Here is a 25,632-nt window from a genome sequence, read left to right on the forward strand (position 1 = left end):
ACAGCAGCATCCGTCACCCCAGCTATTAACAGTCAGAGCTACTGCAGGCAGCAGGTTGACACACAGAGGGGGGCAAGCACGAGCATTCAGATTTTTCCCTGCACACCCTCTCCTCTGGCTGCATCAGAACACATGCCTGATGCACGTGGGGAGCCAAAGATATGACAATTTTAAGAGATGCAAAAAAAAAAAGGCAGTGTACTATGTTTTTTTTTTAAACATTAATTAGCCAAATACAGCTACTTTATATCAACTGAGGCCTTAAAAAGATATTCCAATTAAATTTTGGAGCTCATAGTGACTTTTAGTCAAAATAAACCCTGAACTTACATTGTAGCTCCATTAGAAGGACAAGGGAGGAAAAACGCAACTATAAAGTAGATAAAGAACTATTTTCTGACCTCATTCTTAAATGAAACAATTATTACAGATTACAAGGAAAAAACACTGAAACAGTTTATCTTTCAGAACACCAACTTTTCACTTCATGACAAAATGAAAGCTAGAGCTATAGTTTATAATCCCCAGGGGAAGCATTATGATCTCAAACACACACACACATACACATGTTCACTCTGCTGCAAGTTAACAGCTTCCCAAATAACCGACAAGGGATCAAAAGCAGGGTATCTGTGAACTCTAAAACAGTGCAAGGTGTTCAGACATGTACTTCCCTCCTACAGCATTTAATGAAAGAAAAGGAGAAAAATACTAAATCACTGTCCCCTCGCACTGTGGGAAGGGGTAGATACAACACAAACTGATGCAGGAATCTTAACCCTGTTACAATACTACACTGGAAGGATGCAAGCAATTCCAGGGCATTTTCTCTTTCATATATAATTTTATTTCTGGTTATAGAAACAAATGCTAAGAGGAGAAGCAACATTCCCCAACCACATACATCAAATTAAGATAACAGAACAGTTAAAATAAATGAAAAAAATAGTAGAAATTTAAAACTTTGTTATAGCTTTAAAATATTAACGTTCTTGATACATTAGAAATCACATTCAGATCTCAAATTACTTAAAAAAATGTATGGCTCCATATTAAGAAAAACAAAACCACTGTATCCCATTTGATGTGGAAATGCAGGTCCTGCTCCTCGGATGCTTGTACTTGCCATCTCCTCCGGTGAGCAGCAGCCTCCTCAGCATGACCAGAACACTCTCCCACCCCTTGTGGGAGCCATGGTCTGCCTGTGCAGTTAAGCATCTCACAGGAGCAGTGCTGCAACATGGCTGGATAAAGATGATGAGCTTTACATCCACTGCCCCAGATGGAGCTTTCCCCCTTGGGATACACATCTGCTTTTTAAAAAGCACTGGTAATGAAAACAAGTCACAAAAAATACTTTTGATATCAGCTGTAAAAAAACCCCCATGAACACCAAAACGTCTGGCTGGAGGTGTCTTGTACAGGCAACACCAGGAACTGAAATGCAAGCATGGCTTTAGTTCCCCCATCCATCCCCATCCTTAATTTAAGTGCCAAATCCAGGTGAAAGGGGTAAGGCTCCCCCCATCTCTGTAGCAGAACACTTCTGTCAAGCCACTGAGTTTAGGTCCTTGTCTCACTGCAGCCTTCCCCTAAGGACTCAGTGGGAATGTGTATCTGCAGAACAGGGGGAGATTCAGATTTTTCTGATTTTTTTTTTTTAAAGCAAATATTCAGAGTTGGATCTGAATTTCCAGCTTTACCATCCACTGCCCACATACATCTTTTGATTTATCCCTAGACAACTTTTAACACTCCTTTGGATAACAGTCCTTTGGATAGCTACAGGCTCTTAAAATGCTCTTTTTGGCTATGCAGAGGTTGGCTGGCAGGCTGGACAAGGCCAGTCTCATCGCAGTATAAATGGTATGTCCAGAACCCAAGAAAACATTCAGTCTTGTAAGATTTTTGTATTTTAAAGCCACATTTTCTGTATCATTATATATATATATATTTTTTTTTTACATTCTCAGTTTTCTTTTCCATTAAAGCAACAAGATCTTACAAGCAATACTCTGGTTCCCTCTACTTCAAGCCCATTTTGGGGAGAAAGAGATGAAGTGAGTTTAGGTTTACAGTAACTCATTTGCTATAGAGCCAACTTGCCTACTTAGCAGCCTGTCCATCTCTGAAGAGCTGTATATAAATCAGCAGAACATTAGGATGTTCTGCACCAGACTTCTAGCAGCAAGGCAGTGAAACAGAAGGAAATCTCACTTTTTCTGCTCAATTTCTCATTCTCCAGCTAACAGACATTTCTCCTCAAGGCTGCCCTTTGCTTTAAGGAAGGCTCTGTTTCAGACTGCTTTAAGTGAAACTGAGGTGGAGTAGAAGCAGGACTGAAAGCTCTAGATCACAGCAAAGGTGCATTACTTAATTCAGCAGCAGATATGAAGTAGTAACCAAATACTAGAGCAAGTCTGGTTTTCACAAAGGCTGTTTTCTGCTGAGGAGGAAAGCTGTTCACTTTCACTGCTCCTCTTCTGGTTACTCTTCTTACCACCAATCCTGTCCTCCCTCAAGTATCAAAGCCCAGTCACCAGACAGTAAACACCGTGGTGAAGCATTCACTCAGGTCCTTACAGAGAAAGGAATTTCTGCTTCTGGAAGAGCAATTAGGATTAGGAAGCCAAGTATCACCTGCTTTTAAGAATAATTCTCAAAAGGCCCAAGTGGATCAAAACACACACTTCTGTGAATTTAGTGATTCTTGTGGAGTTAAACCATGACTGAAATTTGGCCAGTTAGGTAAAGTTTACTCCTTGTGAATGGGAACATTAGGAAAACTCTTATGCATTTGTTTTTAAGGGGATATACACACACCTCATGCCCCATGAAGAGACAGAAGCATCATAAAAGGAGAATAATCTCACCACAGAGGAAAAAACCCAACTATTTCATAGTGCCCCAGGGTTAGCTTAGCCACCTGACAGTCAGACAGGGAAGAATTCCTCAGCCTTACAGCATCCTCATGGACCCTCCATTAATCTTCCCTGTTAGAAATAAGGTCCCATTACTTACAGAGCAGAACCTGTAAAGAACTCCCCAATACCGCATCTAGAGATAATTTGAGACAAGAAAGGATTCCAGCTTTCATTAATGCCATTTGGGGGATTTTCTTGCCAGAAAAGCAGCACAGACTGGGGTTGCTGAAAGCATGGCAAAGCCAGAAGCAGGGCTCCTACACAAGGAAGATGCAAGTACCAAGCCATCTCTTCTGCTCTGCGAGAGGAATGAAAGCAATCGCTGAAGTTAAAGCTGCTTCTACTGGCTGCTCACATTCGTTACAAAAATAGGTACATCATTCTTTTAGAGTCAGTGCCTGGTGCAGGAATTTACCAACATACTGTATAAAAGTCTGTGTAAAGTACCGTTTAAGAGAAAGAAATAGTCATGGACCATTTATATATCTATATTGACACACACGTTCACACACACACCTTAATAAATATAAATTTTATGTTTACACAGATCTAATTTAATATTCTCTGAAAAAAATATTTAAAGGGTTTATTCCTTAGCTGTCACCCATCAATTGTCAATGTTTTTTTCTATCTTGAGAGCAAAGGGGTAGACTTGGCACAACTACCCTCAGGCTCTGAAGCTTAAAGTGACATGTAAGGAGAGGACCAGCCATACATTCTGAAGGGTTTTAATTCAGTGTTGGTAAATTGAAAAGGTATCAAAAGAATTTTCTGAACATATAAATACAAAGGTTAAAAGTTGATTAAAAATTTGGAATTTAAATATAGTGCTCCAAGAAAACCAAGTAGTTTTCAAAATGTCTTACTCAGGCCAAAGTTAAATGCTCACTGCTGTATTACTGCCCCATGAAAGACACCCTAACAGAGAAAGCCCACAATCACAGCTAGGTACTTTCCACTGCTGATTATCGTACATGGATATACCCACACCCGTGTGCACAAACACATGCACTGTCCTGCAAATAACCCGCCTTGCAGAGAGAGATGCTGATCTAACTGATCACAGCCAAATAGCCACTAGGCAGCTGCAGAGAGGTGCTCCAGCACAAAGTCACAGCTATGTTCTGATCAGGTGTAGATCAAAAGAAGGCATCACTTCCCAATTCCATCAATTCCAGCAATCCAGACAACCTTGTAGTGTAACTGTTTTCTGCAGCACAGCTGGCTCCATTGTAAGCTACACTTCACAACAGTAGTGTATGCTATAGTAGTAGCAGCTTTGGCATAATTTTTCACCCAGAAGGAAACAAAGAGTTACATGACTGAATAATCTGTTGTATAACTGCAACCTGACACACAGATTCTCACCAGATGCAGACCTTCAAGCAATGGCATTAAATTAGGAGCTGGATTAAAGGGCTCTGGAGTTGAAAAACAACTACAGAGGGGAAAAACTGTGATGGGGAGCAGAAACAGGAGCTGCCTGAGAGACTGGCTGGCAAGGGAAAACAGATCATTTGTTGCAGGATGACATTTGCAAACTCAAAAGCTCAGTGTGCAGCAAGGGCAAAATTATGAAGCTAGTCATGTTCCTTCAGAGGTTCATTCTTAATGCTCTAGTCCAACTTATTAGCAGTGGGACTAAAAAGCCTGAAGGATTTTACAACAGGCTAGAAACTCAAGGCAAGTTCCACACTGGATTGAAACTATGATTTGATAAGGTAAAGCACAGATATTTTTAAAAGCGATCAGGATCCTTCAGTGCTGCCTCTTGTTCAAAAAGCTCCAAGACCCAAGCTGGCACTCTTCCTTAGAGGAGAGGGACAAGCTGGTTGCATATGTACAAATGCAATCCAGTTCACTTTGCGACTCGTTTCTTACACTTGTCTCACAGCAAAAGATCAAAGAGACTGGACTGTACTTGCAAAAGTGCAGCTAGCAGGCCAGGGAAAGTGGTTCTTCAACTCCATCCAGCATTTGTCAGGTCCTATCTGTATTACTGTGCCCAGTTTTTGGGCTTCCCAGTACAAGACAGCAAGGGACCTTCTGCAGCAATTCCACATGATGCCCTGGGGTCTTGTGCATGTGATGTATAAGAAGAGACCGAGACCACCAGGTTGGTTCAGCCTTAAGAAAAGGAAACAAATGGTGAAAAATCTTACTGGTGTCTTCAACTATTTGGAAGATGCAGAGCTTGGCTCTTCAGGGGTGTGAAGATGTGATAGGACAAGAGGCAACGAACACATGCAGCTGCATGGGAAATTCTTCTTAGACAGCTGAGAAAAAGTTTTCACCTCATGGGTGGCCAAAGTGGATCAGAGACCACAGTCACGGAACTTCTGTCTCTGGAGACATTCAAACCTCAGTTGGACAAGGTCACAGCAATGTAATCTAGTTGGACCTGCTCTCAGCAGGAGATTATAGCAGAGACCTCCAAACGTTTCTTCCAACCAAAGTTATTCTATATTTCTATGACTAGCCGATGGCAGAGACAAACAGAGATTTGATCTTCCCTAATAGTGCAGTTTCATGTGATCTATGTTTATCACAGTGATAAACTATAAACGTCAGAAGCAAAGTTTGGAAACCAGTTGGAATTTAACCCTCAAATGCAATAAGCTTGAAGAAACAGCTTTTGATCCTCTGTGGAAAGGTACAGAACTACTGCTAGATTAAATCCTTGTCATCTAAGATCCCCAAACCTCGGTATGGCAGGGAAACGTTTCTCCTTTCACCCTACATTTTGACGTTCATTACACATTAGCATGCATCAGAGTGGTATCAAATACCTCATTGGGAAACCCCCTTGCTAACACAGATGAAAAGCTCTAACATCAATTTAACATCCCCAGTGGTCAGTGAAAAGTGTTCCACACCACACTGTATGAAAGCTCAGGTCAGATGCTCTCACTTGCTTAGATATAGGTCCCTAGCCTTCTGTGCTTCAAGTTTTATTTTACTGCTGGCATTTCCCTACTGAAAAAGGGGAAAAATGTGGAACTTAACTCTGAATGACAGTTCTAAGTCAGTACACAAGACAGATGTCTAAAACATGCAAAACCAAGTTTACCCCACCAAAAGCTGAAGCCAGACCATGACACTGATTGCAGAAGCACTGTAAAGGTTTCAGCTGTTATTTAACTATTTCTTTCCTCTTAAAAAGCTTTAACACATCTCTGAAAACACACTCCTGAACAAGCTGTGCCCAACAGTAACATCTAAAACACAGCATGAAAATTAAATACAGGGTGACCAAATTGACCTTTCTCAGCCTGCTCTGGAGCTCCATGTATCCCACAGGTATTTTCATCCTTGAGTCCTCAGGCAGAGCTTAATGCAAGGTGCTGCTCCTGTCAGCGGATAAAAATGACTGGATATGCTACAGGGGACAGCGTTAATGGTATGGGGGAGGGAGGAATATGGGAAGGAATTGAAAAGAATATATGAGCTAATCATGAACCTCAATTCTGTGCTCAGCATTGTATTGTGTTATCACTAAATCAGATTAAATTGATCTCACTGTAAAAAAAACTTCCTGTATTACAAGAGCCAAGGTCAAGACAAAATAATAACTAAGGAATTCCAGTGGAATAAGAATCAAGAATAACTGCATTCAGCTTTCGCAAACTGAGACAACAAAAGTTGCTACAAACTGACCACAAAAGTAAAATTAGTCTTTGTCACTGCCCAAGGTAAAAAAAAAAAAGATAATGGTGAAAAACAAATTCACACATTAAGAAGTCAGTTTTAAAGTTCTCCCAAGTTTAAGATATAGCAGGTTAAATATTCAACATGCCCTGACCTTCGTTATACAGACAGAAGATGCAGGAAAGCCTCCTACTCCTCTCCCCCTCAAACCTCCCTCAGTTAATATAATTGAGGACATGAGATGCAACTTTTTAGACGATAGAAACAACTTAGATGAATTTAAAGTAATCCGAGTGCTGCATATAACCATTGTGGTAGCATTTTCTTTCTAGCTGAAGAATTAATTCTACTATCACATTGATCTGCAGTGCTCAGAACTGAAAACCTGGGGAATCAAGACTGATATGTAAGAAGAGTGGTGCTGTCTTTCAGATTGAGCAGTGTGTTGGAAGAATTAATCTGGAAGCCTGAAACAAGATGTCCCCATCTCATGTGCTCCAGATGAGGAACCACATTTTTCCACAGCTCTCAACAGGATTTAGTAAGAACTGTTATTTTACCTCATATCAGGCAACGATACAGACAATGTATAGGCAAACATACCACAACAGTTTTCAAGCGGCATGGCTGCTTCCTATGGGAGGAGGGGGATGCAGCAGACTGATAAAGCAAAAATCCCCCGACAGGATGAACTGACAAGTTCCAGACACCTCAAGCAGAATGGGTGAACAGATCAAACATATTTGCTTATCCTCAACTCACATTTTAACCAGCAGGCATTGTGAGCCACAAAAGAAGAGTAAGAAAGTGTTATTCTGTTCTAAATACTGAAGCGGCAGATCTATACATGCAACCTGAGGATGGACTTTCAAGAGGTATTGATGAAACAGCAGCTGGTGTATGAAAACACTGATTCAGCCGATATATTTCTATGGTGCTGGACTAGTTTATAGAAGTTTAGGGCCTAATTATTCAGCCTTTCCAAGAGAAAAGCAGCAGTAACGAAAAATCCACAAAACTCTGGCAGCTTCACATTCCAAACAGTATTCTGTTGGTTGCTCATCTTGCGCTGACTCACCCAACATACTGGAAACCCAAAGACTCTTCTGCTTCAGGAAAGCTCCCTAGCCTCAGGGCTGTTTCAGAGGCGTGCCTGTATCTAAATCAGCAGTAATGATTAATCACAGAAACTATGCTGCACTCTCACTTGTGCGTTCTTCCTTGAAGTCCGTTTTGTTGAATTCTGGCTTTGAAAAGGCTACAGAAGATGGAGCTAATCCGTGTGCTTCTCCACTGTGCCACACCTAGCCTTCCTAGCAGGAAAAGTGACAGCTGGAGGCTGGCCCACTTCAATTACTTCATGGTCTGTAACAATCCTCCTTCACAAAATCATTTCAAAGTACTAAAATCCAATCTAATAACTTGTCACTAAAGGCAGACACCTAAATTACGAAAGCCTAGCTGTAGATAAATGAACTGTGCTGAATATTTTGTGTGCCTCTAACCGCAGAAAATAACCACAAATCACGAGACCAAGCAATCTTCCCTTCTTTCAGAAGTATTTCTCACAAAGCAATTGGCTTGAGAATAAAACATGGCTGGGCTTTATTCAAACAGTGGGACTTGGCTATTGAATAGGATTTGACAAAGAGAAAGGAAACCCAGAAGAGAACAGGTGATGCCAGCTGTTACCTTGCAGACTTCCTCCCCCTCCCCAGATTCCAGCAGACATTGAATGGTTGTGCCTTACCCCCTAATCCCCACGGACATACTGACAGTATCATTTACTGCACATCGGGGAAATCTTTTTGCAGTGGGCTTGCCTCTCTGCTCTGAGATAGTACTGTCAAGACTGTGCAAGACAGCAACCTGACAATAAATCAAAACAGATAGGGGGATAACCTACCAAAGACATATCCCATCCTGCTTAAGTCTCTTTCGCCGCTACCAAAGCCATAACATTTTCTAAATTAAGAGATCTCTGCTGTGCTGCCAGAAGACATTAGCCAAGGGGATTGCAAACAGGCAGAAAACCAGGGCTTAGCTGGAGGCTACGCAGGGCTTGATTTCTTTGCTAGTCACAAGGTATCACACACCCCCACTGTTCCACGTGGCTGAAGTGACTCAGATCTGCTTTACTAGAGACGTACTTGTACTACATGAAGAGCCTGGAATACAGTTTGAGTAAAAGCCTCCTCCTACTGGCCAACCCAAATAGTCCTCAAGGGAGGAGAGATGGGAGAGGGAGCCTGGCATTGAAAGGAAACCTCCAAATTCCTTTTGGAAAACCTGTTTGAAAGCCTCCAGTGACTTTTGCCACATGGAAAATAAAAGGCCTCTTTCGCCTTGGTCTCTATACCCTTACAGAATTTATATTAAACACTGTACGAACTCTGCTGCCTCTCACTCCAGGTCTCAACTTCCGTCTCAGAAGAACAACACAGGAGCTTTGCTGTTAGCCATGGCAGAGGGTCAGTGACAGACTTCAATCCAGCCCTGGCCTCCCGACCATCGTTCATTTAGTTGAGGACCACACTACCACTGGGAGGTGAAGGCAGACTGCTTTAGTGCAGAAAACCAACCAATATTTTCTAAAGTTCACAGAAACAATGGCAATATCTTCACCTACAGTGCCATTTTGAACAAAACCTGGTGCTCCGGCACAGGATGTGGTCAATCAAATGCACACAGAACCTTTTGAAGACACCCTTCCCCATGTGATCCTCAGTCATCAAGATACTTTGGCTGTTGTCCAGAGCAAGCGATGAATAATTGTAAGAAATCATTGAAGGTACAAAACCCTTTGTTTTTAATATCTTTACAGGAACCAATTTAATACAGTTCCTCTGTCATCTTATTCTCCCTCAGAGGGAATGGAAAGAAATTGCATCTGAAAATCCAGGTGGCTGAGCCCTGTAGCTCTTCCTCCTGAATCCCCACATAAATAAACATTCGTTCATATTCAGAATTTTTCTGTTTTAAAAAACAAAATAATTTGCCTTTTTCTTTAAGCTTGGTACCATGTTTCTTTAATGTTGTTGTGAGATACTGCACCCATCTTTCAGCATTTGATTGCCTTAGGTGGCCTTTTTAAAATGGTCCTATGGTTCAAAGCTCTGAGAAGCACAGTATTAAGGCATAGAAAATGAGGAGTTTTCTTTCCAGGGAGCAGACTGTAATTGTGTTACATTCCTTTAGATGCTGAGCTGCAAATCCCATTCCCTTGGAGCCAAAAGGGGAAAAGACAGTTAAAAAAATATCCCAGCAGTCATACAATCAGTTGTCTGTATTTTTTTGAATTAAAAAAAATAAAAAGGAAAAAATATCCCATAGGTAAAGACAGAACAGAGTTCCAGATATGGGTTCTTGGGAGGGGTTTTCCATTCTTTTTGGCACCTTGTGATTCTAACAGCTGTTGTCCTCCCATTTGAAAATCTGACTTTAAAGAGAGCTCTTTATCCACTATGTTTTGAGCTGTTACAGTTGTGGTTTGTTTTCTCTGAAAGCTGCTTTAGGGCTCCTGCTATCCCATGCCCACCCTGTATCACTCCAGCTCCTCCCACCGGTTCTTCATTCACTGGTTGCCTGTCCTTGTGGCATTGCAGACGTGATGACTCCAGTTTGGGCTGGGACGGCTCCACTGGACTCTTCTATCCGGGGTCTTTTCACTTCAGGTTCACTGGAAGAGGCTGCTGCTGTCTCTTCGGTCCCTGTCTCACACACCCGGCTGACTACAACAGGAGTGGATGAGCTGGCCTGGGCTGCAAGAAGCTGCAATGGATTTGTAAGAGCTGGGAAGCAGGACAAGAAAGAGAAAGAGAATTAATATGGTGAAGTTGCACAAGTGTTTGCTGTTCCAGAAAGTAAGATGACAAAGCACCACAGTCAAATGTGATAGCTGGCACACACTGAAGTGCTGTTTTCAAGTCCCTTTTGAAAGGCTTGTTAGCCTTGTCTTTCCCTCTCCCCCCCCAATCTCAGCTTTGTGCAAGTTTACCAAACTGGTAATAACACCTTTCACAGGAGAACTTCCTTCTTCCTATGCATTGTCAAATACGGCACTGTCAGCTAAGCATTCATCTCCAGGAGGGGAGGATCAATCCCGTTAAAATTACAGCACACCTCTTTGAGAGGTAGTTGTCTGGCCACTTACAATCAGAACTTCCTGCAAGCTAAAACATCTGTGTGCTGTGCCTTCAATTTAGAGGCCTCTCTGTTGGGAAACTAGATTAGAATCCAAATGTTGAGTGTACTGACATCTCTCTTGTAGAAGGGGCAGGAAAGAGCTTACCCCAGACAACCAAATGTGTTCCCATCAGAAGTGGGATCAGAACGTAGGAATTTCTGGCTCCCAATCTTGTATTCCAGTACTTACAAAAGATCTCACCCTCTCATTAATAAAAGTGGTGAGAAAAAAAAATGGACAATTTAAGTAGCAACCCTCCATAAAAATGTCTACAATTCCTAGTTCCAGACAGAGAATGTGCTTACACACTGGCTTTGGCACACAACACTGCTTGGAAAACAAAACACATGCAGTTTTTGGACTCTGCATCAATCGCAGAGGCAGCCAAAGGGGACTCAGGAGACAGCACATCCTCTGCCCTCCAGACTGATTTGCAAAGGATGGAATGACAGAACATTAGTGGTGTGTTCACTGCTAAGTGCATCAAAAAAGGAGCCCTAGGATAAATAAACAAAGCAAACAGAACAAAGGCCTCAAAGCCCAGCAACTCCTACCAAGGCAAGGGAAGGAGGCTGTAGAGTATCAACAGGATGAAGGAAAAAAAACACAGGGTAAGGATGAGGGCAGTCACCAGTTACAGTTCAGTGACTTTGAGAACTTAAACCATGTAGCTGAAGAGAAGTTAACTTCGTACAGACAAGAGTCAAGAGACTCAGGCTCTGTTTTCTGAACCAGAAAATTCATTACCACTTACAAAAAACCTCAGATGCAACTGAAATGCTTTCCAGTTTGATGAGAGCACTAGAAAAATTTTGGTGAGATTAAAATACCTTAAAAATGTTAAATAAAACCCTATCTGATTCTACATTAGGCAAACGCTACTGCTGGGTAGCAGCAACTCCACCTATCTGATCTATTTGATATCTTAATATCCTAGTTACATAAAAACTGTACTGCTACCATTTTTTCATCACTCCAGTAAGATTCTTGCAATTCAAGTGCAAGGCAGGTGATACTGCAAATAGACATGGCAGAAAATTCTGTAGAACCATTCCTACCTTCATGAAAGCCATCAAAATCCCACCAGTGCCCTTCATTTCAAACTCCCCATAAGCCCCAGCCTGGAACAGCAGTGATGCTTAGCATCTCATTGAGAAGGGCTGTAAGAAACCTGGGTATTACCATCCCCAGTCATCATCCTTAACCGAACAAAACCTGAGGTGCTGAGCAAGCAATAAGACGAGGATGCCAAGACGTAGCTAGTGTGGGATTTTAAAAATCAGGCTTGACAAATGGCTAGAACGCATCCTGTACATAAAAAAATCCTACATTCATTCACCTGATGAAATAGATCTTATTTCTCTCAGGCTCTAAGACCTTAAGATGGGAGAGTAGGTTATTTTCTTAATACTCTATGGAGCCATATCTCACAAGATCTAAAGAGCACCATGGAAATTTTATTATCTGGTATGCTGAAAGCAAAGGCCGTTTGTCAGAACAAAACAAATGGAAACGGGCTCTACACAAGAATCACTAACAGTTTCAACAAGTAACTCTCAAAAGGTAGAGAGTATAAGTAGTAATAAATGCGTAGCAAGGACAAAGGAAAGACACTGGACTTTTCAGAAGCAATGCTAGATCTCAAAACTTTTCCACTAGGCAAAGGGGGCAAAGTGAACAGAAGGATATCTACCACTGACATTTAACTCCAGAGGCTGAAGAATTGGAATACCTTTGGAATTGGACACAGGGAATAACCTGATATATACTAAGAAGACAAAAGCCTTACAGCTTTACAACCTACCTGCTAAGCTCAGAGAGCAACTAAAAACCAGAAAGCAATGGAAACAGAGCCTACCATAAGCGCTCCCCGTGATGCTGTTGGTGGGGACGGCGTGTTTCCCGTTCTGAGTGACTGCCCGCACGGGGAGCTGGTGCTGTCCGATGGTCACTGGAGCTGCCTGCTGAAGGATCGTGACTGTCTGTCCTGGAACACCCTGTGCCATCTGACTGGCAACTGTCTGAATAACACGGCTGGCTGTAGGTATTGTGGCAAATGCAATAGTTGGCTTTTCATCCATGCCTGCTTAAGAATAGAACAGACAACAATCATTTACTACCCTGGCTTAGGAGCAGGCTTTATTCTCATTAACATTTTAGCAGTGATATGTACCCCTGGCTTACACATGTGAAAATACCTCAGCACCACAGGTCAGGGATAAATATTTGAAAACACTAAAATATTCTCTGCTGCATATATACTCTATCAATATTAAGAACATTTTTCTTATAGCATAAGCCACTCAGCCAAAAGAAAAAAATAAATTAAGATTATAAGCTTGACCCTTTGTCCTAAAAAGGCATCATCTCCCTTATTGGCACATTATAGCTGTGATATGGACAGCAGTCACTGCAAATCTCATAGCTTACTTTGTAATTACGGGCAAATTGGCCTGACTCTCAATACCACACAGCAGGAGAAGGCATTAAGATCTTAAAACACTGCCTGGAGCCAAAAGTCTGCAACAGCTTGCTGTCATGCCTGCATGTAGGTTGATTTACAAAGGAGGTCTTCCCACAATTGCAAGCTTTTGCCAGCTATGGAAGTATATGAAGAAACCAGGAGGGAAGGGGAAAAAAAAAAAAAGGAGGGTGAGTTCCTGGATAGAGGTAACTGTTTGAGAGTACTCAACCACTTGTCTCACTTCCCAGGACAAGTAAGGGGTCAAGTCATCAGGTATGTGACAGAGAAGAGCACAGCCTCCTGCAGGGCATGCAGGAAAGGAGAGCCACTCTTCTCTTCCAGGGGCTCTGTGGGTCTCAAAGCAGAGAAGGCTGGCAGAAAGCACAAACTCATTAGTCCTGTAGGAAGAAAAGACTTCTCCTATTTTAACATTAGTAGACAACAGGAGTGGAGTTAGATGGGACATAAAGCACTGAGCTGAGACCTGCGGGCAGGCTGATGGGAAGCAGGGACAGAAAAGGCAAGGAAAGCAGGGAGATTAGGGAGGAAAATGGAGCAACCAGGAAAAACAAAGGGAATGCAGAGACTAGAAAAGGATATGAGTCGGAATAAGAGGGACAAGTAGGGAAAGAACAAGTGACAGCATGAACTAGTGAATGAGAGAAGGGAGCAGCTGCGACTGTTAGTGCTTCAGGAACATGTATGGGATCCAGACAGGAATTTCTAGAGAATGCAAGTGAAACTCAAGCAGGATAACCAGTGCTGAACTAAAAATGCCAGTGGTCCTGCTATTGTGGTTGGAAAAGGTCTTTGTCATTTTTTTCTTTCCCTTGGAGAAGAACCATTGCCCACATAAAAGCAATCAGAATAACTAGCCTTGCTGCTGGTACAACACACATCTATCTTGTAGCACCAAGCCCTTCTGAAATGGTGAGCAGACAAGGTGTTGTCTAGATCACAGCAGGAGAACATTTAACTCACTAAATCCCCCAAGGCTTGAATTTCCAGCTTAGGAAAAGAGGCCTTTGTTGTAACTGGTTTTTGAAGATTGCTTTAATGGGGCACTGCCTGCACACTTCCAGAAGCACATGCTTTCCTCTATGAATCCAGGCCTGCAAAAAAGAAGGACTCAATCATTTATTTACAAGGCCATCCTGAAGCAGAGAGTTTCAGCCCTTCCCAGGCCATCTCTTTTGGCCAAAAAAAAGCACCCATTTTCGTAACACATCCAGATGACCAATACATAGGCATAATATTGATATTGGGGATAATATAAATATTTAAAGCACTGCACATTCTTTCAGCCTCCAAAGTCTGTTAGATTTGTTCCCCACAGCAGACAAAGGAGCACAGCTGTCCTGCTCACTGGTGGAGAATCAAATGGATGAGCTTTTATTTGGTTTAAGTTTTACCTGAAGAAACATCTTTTATTAAGCGCCAAGCACGCAGTGAGTAAACAGTGTTTGACACCTTCCCTCCTCACAAGCCTGCTCAAGACTTAGCAGAGTAACAAAGAAGGTGAAAAGCTACCTCGGTGATCACCAGCTAAGTCCAACACTGCTCCTGCAGCTTCATGAGCTCCTCCTGCCGTGCCCTGATTTGTGAGGATGTATCCGTTTGCAGAGTTTGCAGAGGAGGTCACAACTCGGACCATTGTAACAGTGGGAGCTTGCTGAACTACGTGAATTGCATGACATGAAGGCTGTTGTGAAGTCACTATTGATGCTGGCATGTACGCCACTGGTTTTGCCACCAGAGTAGATGGTCGGGGAGGAACAGCCATAATCACTGGCTGGGCACTGACTGGAGATCCTGAACAGAAGAGAGAAGCACACATTAATAGCAGAGGAAAAAAGGCCTCCATTCATTTCATCTATGCCCTTCTAATCTGCAATACTCAGTCCTTCAGCATTAGCTGTAGTAGGGGTAGGAAACCAAAAAATAAGGCTTCAAGAATACCATCTTCCATCTTCTCTTTCCTAACTTACAAAAACCTTACTTGCCATCTGAGCGCACTTCTGTGAATAAAAGCCACAATAAGCACAAAAAAATGAAGCTCTACTTAATGAGCTCTGCCTTCCAACTTCACCAGAAACACCCTATACATCAGGCCAGTTACAGCACAGCTGACAAGCTGATATGTAACCAAGGCTTAACAAATTACCAAGGCCCTGGCCACAGCACCACAGAGCTCTGTGTAGCCAAGCTGATCTTATCCAGAAGGCTGATAAATTAGTGTGAGCTTCATACTGCCATGGCTACTCTGCTGCCAGTTCTTTAGAGTCACCTAGTTCAAGGTTAGCTCATGTGTTTCTACACATTCCTTTATTTCCTGCCCCCTCATCCAAAGACCAGTAAGAAAAATGGTCTGAAGTCTCTAACAAAAGTGGAAAGAGACCGAGATCCTCCTGTAAGACGTTGGCTGAAGCGTTCCTGCCATGTCCTCAGCATGGCACTTCGTGCAACTCAACAGTCACCCTCTGTGCAACAAGAGCTACTCACCAGGTGCACTCTGTGAATACCGATACTCTGGAACTGAGGCTAACTTTGACCCAAAGTCGTGATCGTGTGGAATGGGTGAGCCCTCCCGTGACAGGCACTCTGGAGTCTGTAGGCCACTAGAGTGAGGGGACAGCAGGCCAGGGTGAGTAGGGGAGGCAGGAGCACTCCTGAAACACCAGAACGTAGGGTTGGCAAGTGTAGATGCATTTCAACCACAAGACAGCAGCAGAGACCGAGAGTTATCTCCAGTGCGGGATTCTCTAGCAGAAGGACAGCCTTTCTTCCACATTACCCACTACAGTCTTGCTGGGAAGAGCTGAAAGGTACACAGTAACCTCACAAATGCTCTAGCACCAAATACGGTCATATTATTCCTTGCTGAAGGAAACTAGACCCTTCAGAGTATGCTTCAGATTTCATTTTAAGACCCACTGCTGACTGAGAAGCTGTAAGTGCCTCACATTCAGATCAGTTTTATAACTTCAGGCCATTCTCAAAGGATCTTTGTCAGTATTTGAGAGTGACAAGGAAGAAAGACGCAATGTAGATGCAAGTGTCTGGCCCCACATATGCTTACAGGGCAGTTGCTCCCCCTTGTCCCCGCTGCCTCCCTCCCCAGCCACTTGGTTCCCACCTCTGGTCCCACGTGGCCAAACACATGAGGAATTGAACATTTCTATCCTGTTTGTCATTAAAGAGAAGTTGATCAGCTGAAAACCTCTCCTCCTGTTTCCCCCCCATTTTAACAGACAGAAAAGAAGAGGTGTGGGAGGAATGTTACATGAAACTGCTCCAGCTAGTGTTGAATTGCAAGTCTTTATCTTCACAGCTACAGGGCTCAGAGAAAGCTGTCATTGCACACAGCTCCTCTTTTGCAGTCACACCGCTGACTGGAACAGCTACACAGAACACCCCCCATTGCTTCACTGCTGACAGCCACGATCAACCTGATCTTCCCTACAGGAGAGTGTTTTAAATACCACAAAAGTTATTCCCACTATGATCTAATCCACATCTAAACACAGCTTCCCTGAAATGAGAGATTGGCATCTGAAAACACTTACTCGAGTGATAACTGCTTTAAATTTCTTTGAAATGATGCCAAAACAGATATGTTATTTGATGCATTTTTGTAGTTTGGTTCTGGATATTTTTTTTTTGTAAACACTTAAGAAGTCAGAACAATTTTCAGATTATGCCTCAGGACTATTTAACTATATTACCTCTCAAACTATAAACAGAAGTAAAGCTTGCTCACTGTACTTCAGGAGAAGTTTTTGTTTGTTTTCTTTGTAATGAGTCTGGCGCAGAGATTAGAGGAAGTTGGAGTTACCTGGAGGAGAGAGGACCAAAAGGTGTTCGGAAGCAGGACACTCCTCTTTGCCTTCGTTTTCTAAATGCTTGCTCTACTAGTTTGGCTTCAGAGGGAGGGTCAATTCGCCAAAAGGAGCCTTTTCCAGGCTCCTCCTGGGAGCGTGGGACTTTAATAAAGTAACGGTTCAAGGAGAGGTTGTGCCGAATGGAATTCTGCAGGAAGCAGAGGAATGAGATGATTATTTTGCCATGAGGAAGCATATAACAAAGACGAATGGGTTTCACCACACAGCTTAGAACAATAAAATCCACACTGCCAGAATCAATGTTGAAGACAGAAACCAGTCACTCAACTCACACAGCTCCAAAGTCATAGGACAACTGCAAGAGAAAACCTGGGGAAACGTGTCAAGAGTTTCTATTAACCATGCTGAAAGATGGGTTTGCTTGGTACTACGCCATCACTTAAATACATCTGGAGCCAGGCAGTGCAATGACTTTTCTGTGGAAAGCAATGAAAGCAGAGTTTTTGCTGAGGCAGGGGGAAACCACTGTAAACCACATCAGAACTCTCTCAAAAGACAGGCTTTATTCTAGGCAAGCGGAAAAAATTGCCTGAGCCTGTGCTAACTGCTTACCTGCCAAATGATCACCAGGGTGCCCAAACATGCCCTAAAGGACACTGCATCTCATGGTAATCATAATGCAAGCCAGCAGCATGCCCTCAGACAGCTGCTTCTGAGAAAAACCCATTATCTATGTGGTACTAGTCTAGCACTGTACAGATCTCCAGATGTTCACAAGACTATTTACCCTTTTCATTGCAAAAGCACATCTCTTACTGGGTGTAGCAGTGTCTTTTGGGCTAGGGGAAAGGCTCAGTAAGCCCAGGTGTGCACAAGCTCATTCCTCTTCTACTTTCAAAACAAAACAAGAGCTTTTGTAGCAGCTTTAGATGAGCTCTTCACAGTTGAAGCCTTACAATGACACTGGTAGGGGAGGGGAAAAGGCAACTTCACCCTCCACTGAAATGCAGCTCTCTTTGAAGCAGGATGCACCAACTCATCCGCAAAGCACAATTCTGCCGAGCAGGTTAAGGCAGGAAGTGAATTCCACAATTAATTAGAACTGCAGGGAAAAGCCAGGGAGGCAGAAATGTATTTATTCCAACTGTACTCAAAGTGCACCAAGTAGTACTGCTCCTGCCAGTTGAACACAATGAAATCGGCAGCTGCAACAGTCTTTCCAGCTGCATTAGTGTATTATATTCAAATGACAACACCCATCTGAGAGGTGCGATGCCAAGAAAAAGTCTGAAAGCAGGTGGAGCTGAGGTTTCTGGAACTTCGAAAGCAGCCCTCAAGTGAACATTTAAGCTTGATTTAGCATGTGTTAACGACATCCAAACTCTCCTATGAAGCCCATCAGATTTCCTTTAATACCACAAGGAAGGCACAGACTCAAAGTTCCACAAGTTCCCATTCTGAGATTCAAAACTTGCAAACTGACTTAGGCAATGCAGTTGATACACTAGGAAAACAAAACATCTGTGAAGACTTAAGGTGTTATGATTAAAAACTGGGACCTCAGTTTTAGGACAGACAGCTTCTGCTTGGACAGGTCACGCCAAACAGAGAAGATGAAGGTTTAAGCAAGATTCAGGCAAGTATCTGGGCAGAGGAGTGACTGATGTGGGAAAAGAAAAAACAAACAAAAATGAAAGACACACGACTACGGCACTAATAGACACCAGAGCGCCCAACAGTAACACACTACATTGCCCTAGAAAGTATTTCAAAAAAACCTAATCACCACAAACTAGTTAGCTTACGCTAAACAAATTCACTCTGGGAATAGTCAAAGCAGCTCTATTCCCAGTTCCCCAAATCTTTAATAAATGCATTTCAAAGCAGATAAGCCCTGTCAAAGTAGTTTAAAAGCTTGTCAGAGTCAAAAACTCACCTGCCAGCCTTTGTCAGCAGTCCTGTAATACGGATAATGCTTGGTAATGTGGGCATAGATCCCACTTAGTGTTAATTGCCTGTCCTGGGCTGAAGATATAGCCTGCACAATTAGCTGAGCGTAAGAATAAGGTGGCTTGGACTCATCCTAAAGAAAAAAAACAAACAGAAGTTCAGTCACTAACAAGATTCCTACACAAGAGCATACCAACAACCCAAACAAAAAAGCACATTGGGCTGTAGTTTTCACAGATGCTAAGAAAGCATCAGGGGCAACTAAAAGCAGCATCATCCTCTTCCCTTTCACTCCTGTTTTATACTGCCACCTCCCAATTTAGCACAAGCATTTGTGTGCAGACAGGATTACAGGACCAAGCGAGACCAAAGTATCTCCTTCCCTCTCCCCACACACACATAAAAGCTAACTTTAATCTGATGCCATTCCCCACTGACTTTACCACACATGCTTACACCAGCCCAAGGAATAGGATCAGGACAAGCAATTGGAAGCAGAGTTAGAGGGTGCAGGGTACATTCACCGCTTACTGTTCCTGAAACTAAAGCCTTCAGTTCTGCCCAGCTACAACTACACTTTGTTAGAAAGGTTTCATGCAAGTATGCTATCAGCTCTCCTCCCAGCAACAAGCCCAATATGAAACCTGATCCTGTCCCTTCCCCTATCCAGCAGGATTTGTTTCATTCTAGGAACTTTAATTTGTTTGCCAGATCTCATATTCCCAGCTCTTCATATTACTCCATCAAGAACAGCCCTTCTTGTCTCAAGGGAGAATTCAATCTACAAAAAAGCCATCTAGTATTGTGCTCCTCCACCCAATCCCAAATCAGGTGGTTTTGGATCTAGACCTTTAACTTTGATCTGAAGATCAGCTCACCAAAATTAAATTTTATCATTATAACTAAGTTATTTTTTAATCTAAATTCCACTTGCTACTCTCCTCATTTAATGCTTGCTTAACAGGCCTTTGTGTTCGTTTTCAAGTCAGACTACAGACTTCTCATGGTAAGGATCTGGTTTCTTCCCCTGCTTGCCCTTTCTCCAATTGTGTGAGAAAAGAAGACTGAATTTTAATGCACTCCTTTATGGGTTATCAAACAAGCAGAAAAATTCTTATCACTTAACCATTTTGGTGAATGACTTGAATACATTTTGGGCAGCTAAGGAAGCAGATTCATCATCTACTACTACTAAGACGCTGGTTTGAAGACACAGTCTCAAAATCCTGGAGGATACTGTATACAGCACCCTTATAGCCAGAGTGTTCTTTGACCCCTTTTAACTATATCTAGCACTGGCAACAAACTGCTGGGTCTTAATAAGCCTCCCAGTGAGCACTGCTGGGTAAGTAATGTTTCTCTGAACCTTTGGGCTGTCCCCGCCAGATGCATCTGCCTGCTGTTCTGATGCTGCTTTTGCAGCATACTCTGCTGCCAGCTGCAGATCCGAGGTAATGTTGTGAACAAAACGATATCCTGAGGATCCAGCACCACGTGGACTGGCCGGGCAAGAGTTGGGAACACTGCAGAGGCAAAAAAGAAATACAGTTATTCATTACTTCATTTATTAACAAGACGCATAGTTCTTACTCTCTAAGGTACACTAAAGCTCCCAGGTCATTGAGAAGCAGATATGCACTGGGCTTATTTTTGCCCCCGTGGCTTATCCAAAGCCCAGAGATTGAGAAAAAAACCTGCCAGAGATAAAACTTGAATTTCTACAAAATCCTGACCGCCCCCCTTGCCTTTCTGCAATCGCAGGACAGCAGTCTCAAAGCATTAAACAACTCCTCTGTGTTTAGAGAAGCACTTAGAAAACATACGCTGTATCAGGGATGAATACTTAAACTAAATAGCTTGCTATTATAACTTGTAAACAAGCAATACACCACCCTCCTTATAACACAGATAATATTTAATCAATACTTCTAACAGATACAGGCTATGGTCTTTTACACTATCAATGCACCTAGTGCAGGCATCTGCCATGAAGGCCCCTGTCTGAACACAACACCTGAGCTTCAGAAGATCATACCCTGATCAGTGCCACACAGGTATTTCCGTGATTCACCAGCACACAAATGCAGGTAACAAAAGGGAGCTGCAATCACTAATACACAACACAGAAGGTAGCTCGCTCAGCTTTGGCTAGTATGGGGAAAAGCCACATTTAGAGCCCCAGGGCCACCACAAGATGGCATTACAGGAACACCTACTAAGCAGGAAAGCCATGCTAAAGCTGATAAAAAGCTACAAACAAATAAAAGGTGGCTATAATTTGCAGCACCACTCAGGCACACAGAAGCGAGTGCTACAAGATGAGAACTAATCAGAAAGGCTTGTCTAGGGATCACACATCTTTGATTTGTGGGGTTGGAAGGACAGGAGAGGAAGGATGAGTCTGGGAATTTGAGGTTCCCTTTTTCTGTCTCTGCTCTGTGCCGTCCAGCATCGAGGGGTGCAATGCCAGAGCAGCATGATGCATAGCCAAATCCCAGGATTACATATGTCTTCTACATAAGAGCAGAGGAAGAGTGAACAAGAAAGCAAAACAATACACAGAAGATTTACATAGCAAAACAAGCAGTTCAAATTGTATGAAGAGATGCAAATTGAAGCCCACAGCTGGGAACCAGAATTCAGTAAAACTGGCATAAACAATCCTCTTACCAGTCAAATGCCCAACAGCAGTGCTAACCCTGAATAACCAAATAAATGCAGTAACTGACACTCAGAGCACTGTGCTAAATACTGCATGAGAAAACACAGATCACAGTCCCTTCCTCAAAAAGGTGACCTTCTAAACAGCTTCCCCACATGCACGTACACATGCAGACTGAGAGGAAACAGTGAGACAACCCTTGTTTGCTCAACGGGCAATACCTTCGGTGCACAAGCAATCTGACAGTGTAAGGAATGACCATTTCCTACCACAGTCCAGCTTGTAAACTGAGAAGTACTGCTTTTCCTTGTGGCATCTTTGCAAATGGCTGCAGTGCTGAGCTCAGCACAACCGAGACTGGTTTCTTATAAAAGTGAATTACAGGATGGGGAGGTCAGGGGAGAGGGAAAAAGCAACAAAAATATCCAGCCACAACAAACCCTTGCAATAGGAAACCCGACCTCACCCATCTCCCATATAGTGGCCACTGAAGTGTTGCACAGCACCTGATAACCCTTTCGGTTCCCACCAATAGTCATTGGCATTAATGGGAGATGCTGCTCAGAAGCACTGCAGGAGGGAAAGCTTTCAAGAGGTGCAAGGTATGTAATGTTGATGAGCCCATATATATAAATCTCCCTCTGCCAGAGATAAAGGCATTTCTTACCTAGTCTTTCAAAAAGCAGAGACCTGTTTGTGCAGGAAAATGAATCAAAGTTCGCTATTTCAAGCTTTAAGCCTGCTTTGGAAGTGGATAATGCTAAACCACAGAAGACACTCTTGATGTCTTAGTATTCACATGGGGAGCTGGTGTGAATTTAATTATTCCGCTGTCATTTTTCAATAGCTTTTCCACATACACACTCCTTATAATGTGTAGATAATTACAAATGAAAGCCATTTTCATACATGAAACAATGACAAACCAAAAAACACAGCAATTCTTTTTATCTTTGTGTTTGGCACCCGAGCAATTATTGTAACACATGGACTAAGAATGGAATGAGATGAAACAGTTTTTTTGATTTTGTTCTTCGTCTGCAGAAATACATGAACAGCAAACCACGGAGACAGCAGCCAAAACTCAAGTCAAAGATATGGAACAGAGAAAAGTTCTCCAGTAAATCCACGCTCTGTAGAGTGCTGTATTTCCGTACCTTTCTTTGGGTAAGTAAATAAATAAATAAAACTAGTATGGCTTCAAAGACTGTCCCATGCACTCCAGATACAAGAATTGATTTTGTTTCTTCCAAGATCAGCAGAGCAAGTAGTCCAGTTTTTGCTGGTCATTTTAGCTTCTGAGGCTGAATGACTTTTAAGTATGATTTCTTGCCTTTTTTTTTTTAAAAAAAGGGAGAAACCCTTACCCTGCAGGGCCATGATTCTCTTGAGTGCTGACAAAGCCCTTCCAACCTGAAGTGCTGTTAACTTTTAGAAAAGCCAGCCTCTCCCAGTAGATAGTCACTGAAGAACTTGATAGTCCCCCTAAAGAAGCAGCTGTCCCTTGGGACAGCCACAGCAGTAGCCAAATATTTGGAAGAGGTATTATTTTACCAGAATGAAGCACTTTTGTTCAGGTCGACCTGCTTCCTTTCAGCCTAGATCAACAATCAAGACACATGATAACAGAACAAACAAGATGAACTTTTAGCCGCTCCATACACATGCTGCTAAGTGTTCAAGCTCTCAGTCAATCATCAGAGAGCTCTTCAGAGGGAAGAGAGAAAGAGCTGACTACTGGAAAAAACAAGGAGACACAACCTGTCCCATCCCCCCAACACAGGACAGAAGGAGTGAAGAAACAGTTTTACTAAGAATACCCCTCAGAGTTAAGTTAAAATTAAACATTAGTGCAGTCAAAAGAAAACAAGCAAACAATGCAGTGACATCAGTTTCCTGGAGTTCCTGGAATTCTCCTCGCCACCCAGAGCTGGGGATGCTTGCATGCACTCACACCCCCTTTAAAAATACTATGGAACAAAAAGACTTTTCCCTACAAACACCTGTTTGTGCTATAAAACAAAAATCAAGTGTGAAGACAGTGATTATGATTAGTTGGGTATTAATATTGCATCAATACGTGGTGATAACTTGATCCATTTTAACATTATAAGCTTTTACTGAGAAAAGCATAGCTAGGCCTGCAATTTCACCCAGCTCTCAGACATCCTAACTTACTGTGGTGATCCATGCTTACTGACCATGCAGACAATCTTAGTTTACAAGCAATCCAAGCTTATTTAGGTTAAGCTTGTCTGTTACAGAAGAGAGCATTTTGGAGAGGAAGCAAGTGTTTTATACCATTGAAAAACACACAGCATGTAAGCAAACCAGCTGCAATCACCCACAGTCTTAAACCCGTGGCACCATGGTTAATCCCCCAAGTCCCAGAGATCTTTGATATCCACTGAGGATTCAGCATCTCAACTTGAAACACTGACTGCATGCAGCCATTGAGCCACAGTTCCCCAAATACCACACTGAGACTCATCTTCAGAATCAGACTACAACCAGGTGCTGAATCACATCAGCCCTTTGCAGCATGTTTTCCATTCAACACTTAACCCTTCTTCAGCTGAAAGGCCAGAAAAGACAAGGGCTGAATGCAGTGTTTGCAATACATTCACTCACGTAAGGGGCAGAATGCCTTTTAAACACAGGGCTTAATTTCTGGCTATTGAGAAAGTAACAGTTCTTCATAGCATCATGATTCACTTTCAACTCCAGCCAACAAGAATCTAGCCTCTTAAGTTCACAGCGCTTTCTAGCAACAATGACGTCTTTAAACACCAGCTATTGGAGAATACGTACAGCCTCCTGCATTTCTGCTGGAAAGTCCAAAATCAGTCTGCTTTACCTAAAGAATCAGAGTGCAGAAATAGGACATTCCACTGGGTGGATGGTGTATCCACACCCACGATGCTGTGTGTTGGCTTTTCTCTTCTCATTTCAAAGAAAGGAGGACACAGCAGACCCAGAGAAGGTGCTGATGGGGATAACTAGGATAATCAGAGATACAGAATGGATTCCATACAGGAAACAAACACTTTAAGACAGAAGCCGAGGTGCAAAGTGACAGAGCCTGTAAGAACAAAGCCAAGAGGAGGTGTTCAACTCCTGGGCTCTTCCAATAGAAGAGGTGATGAACACAGAATGAAACTAAGCAGCATGTCCAAAACAAGTGAAAGTGCTCCTACATTTGTAGTCACCCTGTGGAACGATACGCTATAAGACAGGGTTGATGCTACACATCTGTGTGAATGCAAAAGGCCATTATACAAGTTCTTGGGGAAAGGAGGAAGACAGGGAATCCACCAGGGGCTTTATTAGAGAGATGGTCAGGAAGTCCCTGCTCTGAGGCAGTCCCTGATCCAAGAAAATGGTGCAGGCAGACTGCATGTAAGTCAGCATTACACTGTTTTCTGTGTTCTTGTATTACCCCAAAGATACCCATCTGAGGCAGAAGACTGGGCTAGAGGGATGTGTTGCCTGAGCACATACAGAGATTCCTCTGTATAAACCTCCAGACTCTCTCAATACTAGTCACATTTCACAGACGGGGGGCAGGCGGGGGGGTAATAAAAAATGAAGCAACAAGCGGTTAAATGATTTATTTATGGTCATACAACAAGTCTGTGAATAAGCTGAGAACAGAAACACTCCCAAACTCCAGTGCCAATTTCTCCAGAATGACAGACAGTACAAGAATGCAGGAAAGTTGCCCTATTACTTAATTTCATTCTTTTCTGCAAGAAGGATATCTGTAGGGATCAAGCTATAGAGGCTTAATTTAAGCCAGATATATGGATAAAGCACCTACCCTCTCTATGAAAAGAGGAAAGATTACCTGGGATCCTACAGAAAATTGTTCACCTGACTTAAAATCTGCAATGCTGAAGAGGAAAAAAATCCACCTCTTCAACTTTGTGGTTTAGGATATGGTATGCACATGGGCA

General features: G+C 42.6%; 1 protein-coding gene across 2 annotated transcripts in view; it reads right to left on the minus strand.

The window, feature by feature from the left end:
• Positions 1–824: 824 nt before the first annotated feature.
• Positions 825–25,632, minus strand: part of FOXK1 (forkhead box K1) — a 57,189-nt gene continuing 32,381 nt past the window's right edge. The window contains exons 3-9 of one of the 2 annotated variants that reach the window (XM_074840437.1): positions 20,381–20,537; positions 19,001–19,147; positions 17,058–17,251; positions 15,725–15,891; positions 14,753–15,034; positions 12,617–12,841; positions 825–10,363 (exon numbers count right to left, since the gene is read on the minus strand). In XM_074840437.1, the coding sequence (XP_074696538.1) occupies positions 10,143–10,363; positions 12,617–12,841; positions 14,753–15,034; positions 15,725–15,891; positions 17,058–17,251; positions 19,001–19,147; positions 20,381–20,537 (1,393 nt within the window). In that variant the 3' untranslated portion in view covers positions 825–10,142. Of the gene's footprint in view, positions 10,364–12,616; positions 12,845–14,752; positions 15,035–15,724; positions 15,892–17,057; positions 17,252–19,000; positions 19,148–20,380; positions 20,538–25,632 lie in introns of both variants that reach the window. The other variant, XM_074840436.1, reaches the window with a different exon arrangement.

Source organism: Strix aluco, chromosome 15 (genome assembly GCF_031877795.1).
Source record: "Strix aluco isolate bStrAlu1 chromosome 15, bStrAlu1.hap1, whole genome shotgun sequence".
NCBI lineage: Eukaryota > Metazoa > Chordata > Aves > Strigiformes > Strigidae > Strix > Strix aluco.